At 63.0% G+C, this 12,115-nt stretch overlaps 1 protein-coding gene across 1 annotated transcript in view; it reads right to left on the bottom strand.

Annotated features, from left to right (window-relative positions):
• Positions 1 to 646: 646 nt before the first annotated feature.
• LPCAT1 (lysophosphatidylcholine acyltransferase 1) overlaps positions 647 to 12,115 on the bottom strand; it is a 41,956-nt gene continuing 30,487 nt past the window's right edge. Inside the window, exons 9-14 of the mRNA XM_027520029.1 lie at positions 11,763 to 11,845; positions 8,741 to 8,866; positions 8,045 to 8,198; positions 7,663 to 7,761; positions 3,749 to 3,887; positions 647 to 2,704 (exon numbers count right to left, since the gene is read on the bottom strand). Of these exons, the coding sequence (XP_027375830.1) occupies positions 2,520 to 2,704; positions 3,749 to 3,887; positions 7,663 to 7,761; positions 8,045 to 8,198; positions 8,741 to 8,866; positions 11,763 to 11,845 (786 nt within the window). The 3' untranslated portion in view covers positions 647 to 2,519. The remainder of the gene's footprint in view (positions 2,705 to 3,748; positions 3,888 to 7,662; positions 7,762 to 8,044; positions 8,199 to 8,740; positions 8,867 to 11,762; positions 11,846 to 12,115) is intronic.

The raw sequence follows: 12,115 nt of genomic DNA, 5'->3' as shown, positions 1-12,115 counted from the left end.
GAGTGGGAACTTCACCACCTAGTCTCCCGCGTGACAGAGCATCCGATGTCCACTGGCACTAGAACTAAGCAGAGGCGGTGGGACCCCACTTTCTCGGAAGTGAAGCTACGCGTGGAGGAGGGGTCATGACATCACGGGAGTCACTGCCTCACGGGGAGGTCAGGATGGACACTGCGTGGCCGCAGGGATGGACAGTGTGGTCACTGGCCACCCGCTGCTCTCAGCAGAACCCTGTGTTCACGACTCACGACGTTCGGCTTTTGGGGCTGCAGTACCTCAGCTCTTCCTTCTATTTCTAAATCCTTTACTGAGTCGATGGGCCCGAATTCAAGATCCCTGCTGGTCTCTGCTCAACAGCGTGTGAGGAAGGTATGGGTTTCACTGAGAAAGAACAGAAACTGACACCACAGGTCTGCAAACAGCCTGGGAGGTTGAGTTCTGGGAAACGTCAGCTGCTGTCTATGTGAGCATGAAATATCCAGACCCTCCTGTTATCCAGAAAGTGTTTCCTACGGAATTTCAATGACTGTGCTTTCCCAGCCTCCTAGAAAAGCAGCAAGAAACCATGCAGACGGTGCTCCTGTGACAGGCTGAGTCACGCCTGCTGTTGCCTTTCTAATAAAAAAACACACATAACAAAATGCAATCTCAAGCATTTAAGACGCTATGTTTTATTCGTTCTATTGAAAACCTCTGGCTGTTTTGGAGCTGCCCATTCCCTCCCCCACCCCCAGCACCCTGTGGGGCCCCTGCAGGCGGTGGGCCCCTCGCAGCTCCTGGTCCCACCCAAGGGGGATTCACCCCTGAGCTCTGTACATTCACAGCTCTGAACCCACGGCCCTAAGTCACTACGAAAGAGAAAAGAGAATCAGGAGGAACAAACATCCATTCAGGGTCTGTTTATCAGAGATTTTTTCCTGAAAACGCATAGCAGCGTTTCATTCAAAACCCCTTCATCCACAGACGCGGGCCGAGGCCCCTGCTCAGAACATCTCGGCTCGTTCACCTCCTTCATGGCCGGGCGCGGGGCTTTGTCTTGTAAAGATGAACCTTCATGCACTCTATGGTCATGACCTCAGTCCTGTTTGCTGCCAAGTCTGTGCTAGAAGTTCTGTGTCCTACAGGCCAGCGCCCTGGAATGATGTCCGGTGCCCCCTGCCCCACACGGGGCGGGAGGGGCTCTGGAATGAACGGAAGTGAAGGGGGTTTCCTTTCCTGACGCCTGTCCTTCTGTCTGTCGACATGTAGGTCTCCGAGCCTCAGGAAGTCAGTAAATATTTGTTCTGCAATTCCAGCTCTGGTGGCCACTTTCCATGGCCCTAAGACAAAATCCAATCGCCTTGGAAATTAAAAAAAAAAAAAAAAAAAATCCCAAACAAACCCAGAAGCTTTGCTCCAGAAACACACTGTGTGGTTGTCATTGTGCTTTGAGGACACGTTTCTAATCATGTCCTGAGGAAATGAATCAAGGTCATTTCGTGAGCGTGAAGGAGGCCCCTGGAGCCCCTCCCTGAGCCCGGAGCTGCTGCCCCCCACCTCCGGGCATAGACAGGGACCCCAGCCCCCAGGTCTCCCTGAACCCCACCACCGGCTCCCCACACCTTCCTTCCCTGAGGCTCCCCTGGCTCCTGATACCCCGGGAAACCTGGGGCAAAGGAGGGTGCTGGGGGGAGTCAGCGGCTGGCGGAGCCTCCTGGGGACTGACTGTGCCCTCAGGGTGCCAGCCGGGGAGACAGGAGCCCCCGCCGGTTTCCACCGCGGCCGGACTCCCCTCCCCACGCTCTGGGCTCTGGTCCCAGCCTGCACTCGCTGAAGTGGATCCGGTCACCCCGAAACAGAAACCCCAAGCTGGTGTAAGAGCAGCGGGGCTGAAGAGGGCTGAGGCGGCACGAAGGCGGCTCCGGACGGGGCGCCTGTGGCTCCCCAACGCAGGGGCGGGGCAGGGGGGCTGCCCGGATGGAAGGGGCTGGAGAGAAGGTCAACTCAAAGCCCCAAAGAGCCCCAGGATCTACCAAAAAAGGGCCTATAAATAAATATCCTCCGACCCTCAAAGGAAAACGAAGTAGAAAAACGATTCTCTTCTGGTAAAAAAAAAGGCTGAATGTTTCCTGAAGTATCTAAATGAAGTTTACAAAAGACTCATGAGCTCCTGCAAATATAGAAACGTTTAAAAATCCGACGGCGGCCCCGCCCGCGGACTCCGCGGAGGGCGGCGGAGACTGTGCTGGAATCGACACGCGGGCGGGAGTCACACCTTCAAGTGCCCGTGGAGGCCGCCGGCCCGCACTGCCTGGACCGGACCGGAGGGCCCGAGGGAGAGGATGGGGGCAGAGCCGAGGCTCGAGGTGAGGACAAAGCAACTGGGGGGCCCCCGAGCGCCGCCTGGAAGCGGGCGGAGCGGCCCCGCGAGCTGCTGCGGCTTTCCGCCCAGGACCCGGCCCGAGGGCAGGGCACAGGCAGCTCGCGCGGGAGTGTGAGGCCGGCTGAGCACAGGCCTGGTCTCTCCAGACCCTTCCGCCCTAGTCCAGCTTCTTGCGAACAGGCTCCGTCCCAGTGGCCGAGTTTTCGGGGCTGAAGTCGGCGCAGAAGCCGTTGGGGGTGGGAGCCGGGGGCGTCCGGGCGCAGCTCCGGGGGCGCGTCTGCTCGGGGTACAGGTATTCCTCCGCGAAGTCGGGGTTCGCTTCCGCGAACCTCTTGAAGTCGGCTGGAGAGACACGGGCACCTTGGTTTAGAGCGTGGGGGGCAAAGGTCTCCAGCCTGGCGTCTCTCCGGGCGCCCCCCTCACACCCAGGGGCGTCTTGGGATCGACGTGCACGCCCAGGAGGATCGACGTGCACGCCCAGGAGGCCCCGCGCCCGTTTTCTCTGTGGCGCTCCAGTCACCGCGGAGACCTGGGCGGCCGCCACGCAGCCTCGGCCACGCCCTTCCGGGAACTGAAGGCTCAAGTCCGTGGTGTGTCCTGAGTGCTCAGTGTCCTGAGATGGACTCGGCTGTGCCCTGGGGACACCCAGTGCAGGGTCCCCCTGAGCCCTCGCGGGGCCTGTGCTGTGTCTGCCGGTGACTCTGAGACCTGGCTTCTGGGTGGGGGACGCCCTGGGGCTTTGCTGGGGGTGCCCTGGGGGCTCGGCGATGCTCTGAGCCCCAGGTCGGGGCGCCGCAGGCTCCAGGCGGCTGCAGAGAAGCGCCCGTGCTCCCTCGGGCGGCAGGAACAGCCTCCATAGGGTCTGCAGTCTGGGGGCTCAGAGCAGCGGTAGCCCTGGCTCCCCGCGGCCCCTTTACCGCAGGCGTGCACATCCAAAGCGAGGCGTGGCGGCTCCTCCTGACATTTGGATGTGATTTTAAAACACAGCCAAACAAGGTGACCTTTCCTGAGCAAACTCAGCGCTCATCTCAGGGAGATTACGGCTCATCCTCTGATGAGCCGGCTGCCCTCGGGGCTCCTGCTGCCCTCGTCAGGGTGGATTCCCGCCCGAGGCGCGCAGCCGTCAAGTGCCAGGGCCAAGCCCCCCGGAGAGGAGGTGCCCTAGGAGTCAGGGCGGAACCCCTCCTGGCCCCAGGGGCCCTGATCTCCGCCCAAAGGCAGCCCCTGGGGAGGGCGTCTGCTTCACTGCCAGACAGACCATGCAGTGAACCACCACACAGAGGAGACTGGGAGCCCTGCCCCAGCCCTGCCAGGCCCCAGGTGGCGCAGGGGAGCGGGGCGCCCCACCTGGCACGGGGGTGTCCTCCCCGGCTCCCGGCCACTCACCAAACGCGATCCTGCCCTTCCGCTCTTGGTCTATGGCCCGGAAGAGGTCGGTCACTGTCAGCTCCGCCACCCCCAAGGCCGTCTTGAGGATGCTGGACAGGGCGTGCTCCTCGACGCTGCCGTCCTGGGACCCAAACATCTGCGGGGCAGGGCGGGCGTCACCCAGAGGCCTCCCCTGCCACACAGTCCGCGGCTGTTCCGCTCTCAGGCTGGGCAGGAGCCCAGGTCCACGACCCAGCCCTCGGGCCTTGAACTCCCTGCTCTTACGTCTTAAATCCACCAGACACGGTGCTATGGACACTGCATTGCAATGGCCTGGCGTTCGGCCGTTGCCTGCGAGGTGCCCACTTCAGACGTCCCCCTGGGTGAACACACCACAGCCGTGACCTGTGGTCACTGGCAAACCGCAGGGTGAGGAGCAAGGCCGGCCCCCAGCCCCCAAGGTCCCCTTCCAAGGAGCCCTGGTGGCCCACTCAGTGGGCCACCTCAGTGATCCCCTCTCCCCTCCTTCTCTAACTTTCCCCCTTCTGCTTTGAATTCACCGCCGAAGAGTGAACCCCGAAGCCCCAGGCCCCACCCTCACCCCCCCAAAGGCAGAGCCCAATCCACTCTCTGCCAGTGACCTTGCTATGCGGGGGCGCTGTGGGCCCTCCAGGACCTGTGAGTGACAGGCCTGTCCTCTCAGGGGTCCCTGACGGTCATCGCTGCTGAAGTCTTGCAACCACAGTGAGGCCACATGGGCCGGTGCACCCACAGCCTCGGTTACCACCGGGCTGAGACCCACCCGCAGCCCCTGTCCCTGTGCGGCCCACCTTCCCAATGCCGCCCCTCTCACCCGGTTCTGGAGGAGGCCCCCTGGCCCCCCGAGGCTCTGGCAGAGCTGGGGGCTGCCCACCCCCGTGCCTCCTGCGGGCTCCGCTCCCCACTCTGTGACCTGGGGGCCCCCAGGCCCAGCTGCTCCCTGACCCCATGACCTCTGGAGTATCCACTCAGTCCTCCTGCCTGGAGGCGGGCTCCCCAGGGCAGGACACCTGCTCCCCGGGTCGGGCAGAGCTCAGGCGCCGCCCGGCGCCCTGGGGGGCTCACTGAATTCTGTCAGCAAGACGAACCGGCCACCTGCACGCACAGCTTTCCGGAAGTGGGAAACCTGCCACCAGGCGCTTCCAGCAGCCTCCACCAGGTTTCCGTGTTGGGGGGCTGCCTCCACTGCCTCCGGGGCCCAGCCCGCTCCCCGTCCACGGCCTGGGGCTATGGGGTGGACAGCTCCCGAATCCCCTCGTATCTCGCTTCCTCTTTACGTTTGTCAAACCAGGTTATCTGCAGACAGACCTCTCTCGTAGGCTCCAGAGCCCCACAGTCCAGCCCAGCCCGTGGGCGCCTCCCACCCACCAGCGCTGAGACGCTTTGGGGAGACGACCGGGCCTGAGGCCTGAATCTGTGATGCCAAAAGTGAGGGGACCTGTCTCTACATCCAGAGACGACCCTGCTGTCTGTCTGAGAAAGGCCAGGAGCCACCGGGGCTCCCCCCTTCACCTTCCTGAGCTGATGGTGTTTGCACCACGACCGTATCCGCAGGTCACATGATGATGACCATAAAGAAAGCTGGGCGCCGAAGAACTGATGCTTTCGGACTGTGGTATTGGGGAAAACTCTTGAGAGTCCCTTGGACTGCAAGGAGATCCAACCAGTCCATCCTAAAGGAAATCAGTCCTGGGTGTTCATTGGAAGGACTGATTTTGAAGCCGAAACTCCATACTTTGGCCACCTGATGCAGAGAGCTGACTCATTTGAAGAGATTCTGATGCTGGGAAAGATTTACGGCAGGAGAAGGGGACGACAGAGGATGAGATGGCTGGATGGCATCACCGACGCCATGGACATGAGTTTGGGTAACCTCCGGGAGTTGGTGATGGACAGGGAGGCCTGGTGTGCTGCAGTCCATGGGGTCGCAAAGAGTTGGACACGACTGAGCGACTGGACTGAACTGAACTGACAGCAATAGAGAAAGAGGAAACGAGGGACCCAGAAGTACGTTACGCTGCCCGCGAGTACCGCTCTGGGGAAGCCCCAGGTCAGCACGGGTCTCTGGGAGCCTGAACTCCACGGTAATGCTGCATCTCAACCATCGGCCCGGAAGGACTGTGACCAGCACGTGAGGAAGGCACAGGCGCGTCTGCACCCCGGGCAGGGCACCTCGCAGACCCCCGGGCAGGGCACCTCGCAGACCCCCGGGCAGGGCACCGTGCAGATCCCCCAGGCAGGGCACCGTGCAGACCCCCCGGGCAGGGCACCTCGCAGACCCCCTGGGCAGGGCACCGCGCAGATACCCCGGGCAGGGCACCTCGCGGACCCCCGGGCAGGGCACCTCGCGGACCCCTCGGGCAGGGCACGGTGCAGAACCCCTACACCGCGTCTCGGGGCCGCCTGCCCGCACCCGCTGAAGCGCGCCACAACCCTGGTCTGCGGGTGGGGACGGAGGAAGAGCCTGTGAGTCGTCAGCGTCATGTGGGGCGGCCCGTCCACATGAGCAGCACACGCGGGCGCCCTGTGGGGACACCGGACACGGGGCTGCCCACTGTCTGGGGGGCCCAGGAGGGGCGGTTCTTGCAGGGGAGGCCATCATGGAGAAGCACCGGGAGCCTCGGGGCAACTGCACAGGCAGCCCTGCCCCCGCCGGCCGGTGCGCCTGGATCTGGGTGGGCGCCCTGGCGTTCATGGTCGTGCTCGGCGGCTGCACTGAAAGCAGGTCGCCCGCCCCCCACCAGCCGCCATCGTGACGGCAGATTCTACCCAGTGGTGTCCGTGCAGCTGCTGCTGGGCCGCCTGCCGGGGCGAGGCTGGCACAGGGGCGATGAGCCCCAAGAGGTGCCTGCCGAGGCTGGAGGACGCGGGTAGGCTTTCCGGCCTGGGTCCACCAAGCTCTGATGCCGCCCGTTAATGCCTCTGCTGTGACTAGCAGAAGCCACCCTGTGCCGTGGGGGACCCTCCCAGCCGTGGGGAGGTCTGCTGGGGCTGGAAGGCAGAGGCGGCGTTCTCCACCCCTGAGGGACAAGGGTCCCCTGACCTGCACACAGTAGGTGCTCGTGAGTCTTGCTCATGTGAGCTGTATCTGAGAGATGGAGCCTGTCTCTTGGTGGCAAGGCCTCGCTCCGTCCTGGGGGGCTGACCCCACCAGGCAAGGCCCGCCTCACTCTGTCCTGGGGGGCTGACCCTGCTGGGCAAGGCCCACCTCGCTCTGTCCTGGGGGCTGACCCTGCTGGGCAAGGCCCACCTCGCTCCATCCTGGGGGACTGACCCTGCCGGGCAAGGCCCGCCTCGCTCCATCCTGGGGGACTGACCCTGCTGGGCAAGGCCCGCCTCGCTCCATCCTGGGGGGCTGACCCCGCTGGGCAAGGCCCGCCTCGGTCTGTCCTGGGGGACTGACCCTGCCGGGCAAGGCCCTCCTCGCTCCATCCTGGGGGACTGACCCCTCGAGACCAGCCTTCAGGACTGCTGGGTGGATCTGGGTGGGGCAGGACTCCAGCATGACCCTCTCCCCGCCTCCCAGACTCACTGCCCCCCTCATGAGCAGCCTGGCTCGGAGTCACACTGGGGCAGGTGGCTCTTCAGTCCTGAAGCCCTGCTTCCTTCTGGTCAGCAGCCAACGGGGAGGCCATGTGGGGAGAGACAGCCCAGCGGCCCTGCTCGGCACCAGCAGGACTCAGGAAGGGGAGCGGGGACTCTCATCTAGGAGGAGCCGGGCAGAGGCACTTCTGGGCCTTTCTGCAAGCAATGGCTGGTACAAGCTCGTGTGAAAGGAGCTGCCGCACGACTGAGTTCCCCAGCATCCTAAGGGACTATTAAGTGTATCAAGGTCAGACGAGCCTGTGTCTCCCCGACCCCACATGTTAAAGTCGCAGAAGCACCGCACTTGCCTTGAACGCCAGCTGGATGGTGTCCAGGGTCCGGGCCGGCCGGCAGACGACAGACAGGGCGACCACGTATTCGCGCAGGTCCACCTCCCCGCCGCCGCCCTGGGGAGAGACGCCTTCAGCGAGGGCCCCGCCGCCTCCGAGGGCACAGGTGGCATCAGGGGTCTTCGAGCGACCAGCTTCAGTTCCCCAACTACAGGCGTGCTGGTCGGCAAACACTGACTTAAAAGCCAGATTTCTATTTGCGTTTGAGAAGCTCAGGAGAAGACACGCCAAAAGACAGGTGGCTAGGGAGACGGGCAGCAAAGGCTGGTCTCTCCTTTGCTTCCAAAATCGCCCCCAGGGAAAAACAGCTGTCCCTACCCCACCCCACCCCACCCGCTACCTCATCAAACAGGGAGAACAGGTCCTCCAGCGACTCAGACTCGGGGACCCCCAGCTGCGCCGCGAACTCGGGGAGCGTCACCCTCCTGCCCTGCGTCATTCTGGCGCTTTCTGCGTGCCTGTCCAGATCCTGTTCAAGTTTTTCTGGTTTTAGTCTAAAGAAAAAATATGAGGGGAAGATTGTTTTCAATAAAGTCACGGAATGCTGAAAATGGAAGCTTCACTGTTACGTCTTAAGACCCCGCAAACCATGAAGGTGATTCCGAGATGGAGCATCAGTCAGTCCTCGGGAAGAGGGGCTCTTTTGGAAGCCCGAGGGCCGACTGTGCCCTCCGCAAGTGCTGGGACCCCGTGGCATGCGGGCCCACCCGGGGACAGGCCCTCCCAGGATGCGGGGCGGGGCTGGGGGGCGGAGAGGCCGTCCATAAGGAGACAGTCAGGCCAGCCATTCAGGGTTTAAGACACTTGTGCGTGGAATGACGCTGGCGTTTGAAAAAGAAAAAACCCCGAAACCTCAGAAGGAGCACCGTTAATTGTCTCAGCTGTCCTCCGCCTGCAACCTCCGGGCTGTCATCAGTGCCCAGGCGGGGCCCACACGAAACCTGTGCCCGCTGAAAGGTCTCACTCCTTTGCCCCAAGTGCCCATGAGACGGCCGTCCCGACTCAGTACCCACGAGCAAAGGGCCAGGGGACTCACCCCAGGCCCCGGAGAAGCCTGGCAAACTCCAGAAGACAGGTGTCAGCGGGGAGACGGAGCTGGCCTTCCGCCAGGGCCAGCTGGCAGTCCTCGAACGTGTAGTCCGTCACAGCGACGCCCAGGGCCCTGCGGGAGAGGACGGGCCGGGTCAGCCGCCCCCAGGGCAGCAGGGTGACTGTCCCAGGAATGCAGCGGCCAGACAGCGGCGTCACACGCGAAGGCCCCGAGTCCTGGCCCTTCTCGCTCCAGGCTCAGCTCTGACGGCAGAGAGCCATGCGACAGTGACGCCTGCCGAGTCACACGCCCTACTTCCTGCTCCGGGACCTGTGGGTGCAGCGCCCTGAAGCGGTCTGTCCCCCGAACGTGTGCGTTTTTAATAAGGGACTGCCCTCCGCACGACCCAAGCTGTCTGCCCTGTAAGTGGTGCTTCTGCTTAGGTTTCCATGTTCTGCAGCCTCAGTGAAGCTTAGTTACACATTAAAAGTAGAAGTTGATAAGGATACAGGTGGCGTTCAGGGTGGAGAGGAGTCATGGAGAGAACCAGCTCCCCAAGAACAGGAGCGACCCCCTGGGTGAGACACGGGGCACGGGGTGCTGGAGAAACAGGCGGCTTCACCGGCAGAGCCCCGGGCACGTCCGCGTGGCTCGGGGTCTCCTGCTGGCTTCACCGGCAGAGCCCCGGGCACGTCCGCGCGGCTCGGGGTCTCCTGCTGGCACGCAGCCTCGGGGAAGGACTCGGGGGGCAAAGCCCCGCAGCGTCAGAGGGTGTGGAAGCCGGACGAGAGTCTGCACACGCATGAGGGGACCAGCTGCTCTGGGGGGGCCCCCCGCCCCCGGCCTAGGAGGCAGGACAGGCAGCGCCCTGTGAGTCCTCCCACCCAACGGAGAGGGGCAGGCTCGGCTTCCCTGGGCCGTTCCCACCTGCACGTGATGGGGGGAGAAGCCGCAGGCCTGCCCCCGGCCCTGCTGGACTGAGGCCCCTCCTGTCAGTTCCCCCCAGAAGCCACGTCTGGGGGGCCCTGAGCAGGGTCTGGAGGGAGGAGGGAGCCCCTGACCTCCCCCTGGGCTCCCCCAAGCCTGCAGGATGGGATGAGGGTGCCCGTGGAGCCCACAAACACCCACCACCTCCACGTAGGAGCCTTTAACAGGAGCAGCTGGGCGCTGAGTGCTCTGGATGCCGAGGCATGTAAACCGCTGATGTTTAAAGAGCATATTTCAGGGAGCTCCCAGGTAGCCTAGAGGTTAGGACTTGGCGCTTTCACTGTGGCGGCCTGGGGTCGATTGTTAGTCAGGGAACCAGCCTGTGTGCCAAGCAGTGCAGCCAAAATACAAAATAATGGCAATGATAGTAAGTACCACGCTCGGCACTAAACACAGAGGCTGAACAGCTGACCGCAGACTTCAGTGACTGGGGGCCTGGGGCTGCCCAGCTGCGGGCCAGCCTGGTACCTCTGCAGTTCTGCCCATGAGGGATGGAGCCCGCATCAGCCGCCTTCAGGGACAGGAGGCCGCCCTCAAGGTGCAGGGCACCCTGCTCTCCAGGCTGGCACTGCCCTGAGGTCAGAGGGAGGCAAAACCGATCATCCCACAGGCTGTCTCAGATTTCACGGAAAACACCCTTCTCCTGACGTTTATGGAAAGTGCATTCATGGTAGGAAATTTACCAGGTATCGAAAACGACCCTGCCAACCCTGTCTCCATAACCGAGTGGGCTTTCACTCGTCTCGGCGGGACAGTCGGCCCTCCGGATCCAAGGCTCCATACCCGAGGACACGGAGGGCAGCGCACAAGACCACCACACATGAGGCGCTCCAGCCTCCTGGGCTTTGGTCTCTGAGGGCCCTGGACCTAGTCCCTGGCAGGTAGGAGGGCACAGCTGTGGTTCCTGGTCGCCGTGGCGATGACCCTGAAGGCTCTGTTCCGCGGCTGCTCAATTCCCCTTAAGAGCATGCAGTCTGGCCACGTGGGGACGGGAGCCAGAGCCGCAGCAGGAGGTCCAGAGTGTCCCCGGGCCGCCTGCAAGGCCTGTGGGACCCTGGGTGGGACCCTCATGGTTCTGGAATCCTCCTGCACCCGTGAGGCAAGAGGAGACCTCATGGGTATCTGTCCTTTCCCACTGGGCCGATACAAACTGTGTGACAGCATAAGTTTCCTTAGGGCACATATTCAAGATTTTTAATAGTTAATTTACTTGAATATAAACTAAACAACAACAAAAAAATCACATGCAAACTGTCAGGCCTTTGACTCTGTGGACAGTGCATCTGTCCAGCAGTTGGTCAGGGTCCCTCACCGCCCTGACTACCCAAAAGGTGAGAGTCGAGTGCCTCCTGCTGCCCGGCGGCTCTGTCCCAGAGTCAGTGTTGGGGTGGGGTGGGGCGTGTCCTCCCCAGACTCTGCTCCCAGCACCAAGGCTCTGAGGCACGTGGGCAGACCGAACACCTGGGGTCTGGGATGAGGCTGCCGGGGCCTGAAACCAGCCAGGAGCCACAGGGAAACTGAGGGGGGATGCTCCTGGCTGCAGGCACGCCATCACATAAGCAACACAGGATTAAGTGCACAAAACCCACGCTCAGCAGAGGAAGAACCTCAGTAACGCTCTCGGGGAGGGCAGCCAGGACGTGCCGGCCCAGGCCCTCCAGCGCGCTCTTGCTCACGGTCCCGCTGCCTGTCTCCACAGGGCACGCACGGACACAGCCCCGCAGGCACTGCTGGCTCACAGGCAAGGCTGCAATGCAGAGAATTCGGGGGCAGCGACCCGTCCTCCGAAGGCTGAACAAGCAGAGGCGTCCTCCAGCGGGACCAGGAGACAAAGTGCGCGGCCAAGCACAGTCTGGCTGACGCTCGGCCAGGCTGGTTCAAACCCAGCTCCCCCCGCTGCCGGCTGGTCTACAGCGAGGCCAGGACACCGGCGGACAAGGACACCGAGTAATGAGTGCCTGGCGAGGCCAAGGGCACTGGGGCGTCCAGGGAACCCCCACCCGGCTGAGCTGGGGGTGGGGCGGGCGCGGGGCTCACTCACTCTGCCATCACACGGCGCACGTTGCTGGCGTACAGGGCGGGGTCCCTCTTCTCCTCCTCCGAGGGCGTGTACACGGGGAGGAACTGCGGACACAGAGAAGCCGGTCACCTGCAGGAGCGGACTCCCCCCGCCCCGCCGCCATCACCACAGCGCGACCTCCACCCTGGCAGATCAAGGGCGGTCAGGGCACCTTCCACAGGAACTGTCTTTGGGGCTGTCACTCCTGCTCAAGCAGGGGCACACGTGTGCACACACAGATGCACACACCCACACGTGTGTACACTCCCAAACCCCCTTGCCTCACCAGGAGCACCACTCCCTCGACGCCGGAGCCAGGGCATGGAGCGATAACT

Source organism: Bos indicus x Bos taurus, chromosome 20 (assembly GCF_003369695.1).
Source record: "Bos indicus x Bos taurus breed Angus x Brahman F1 hybrid chromosome 20, Bos_hybrid_MaternalHap_v2.0, whole genome shotgun sequence".
Lineage (NCBI taxonomy): Eukaryota > Metazoa > Chordata > Mammalia > Artiodactyla > Bovidae > Bos > Bos indicus x Bos taurus.
This window is presented reverse-complemented; position numbering and strand designations above follow the sequence as displayed.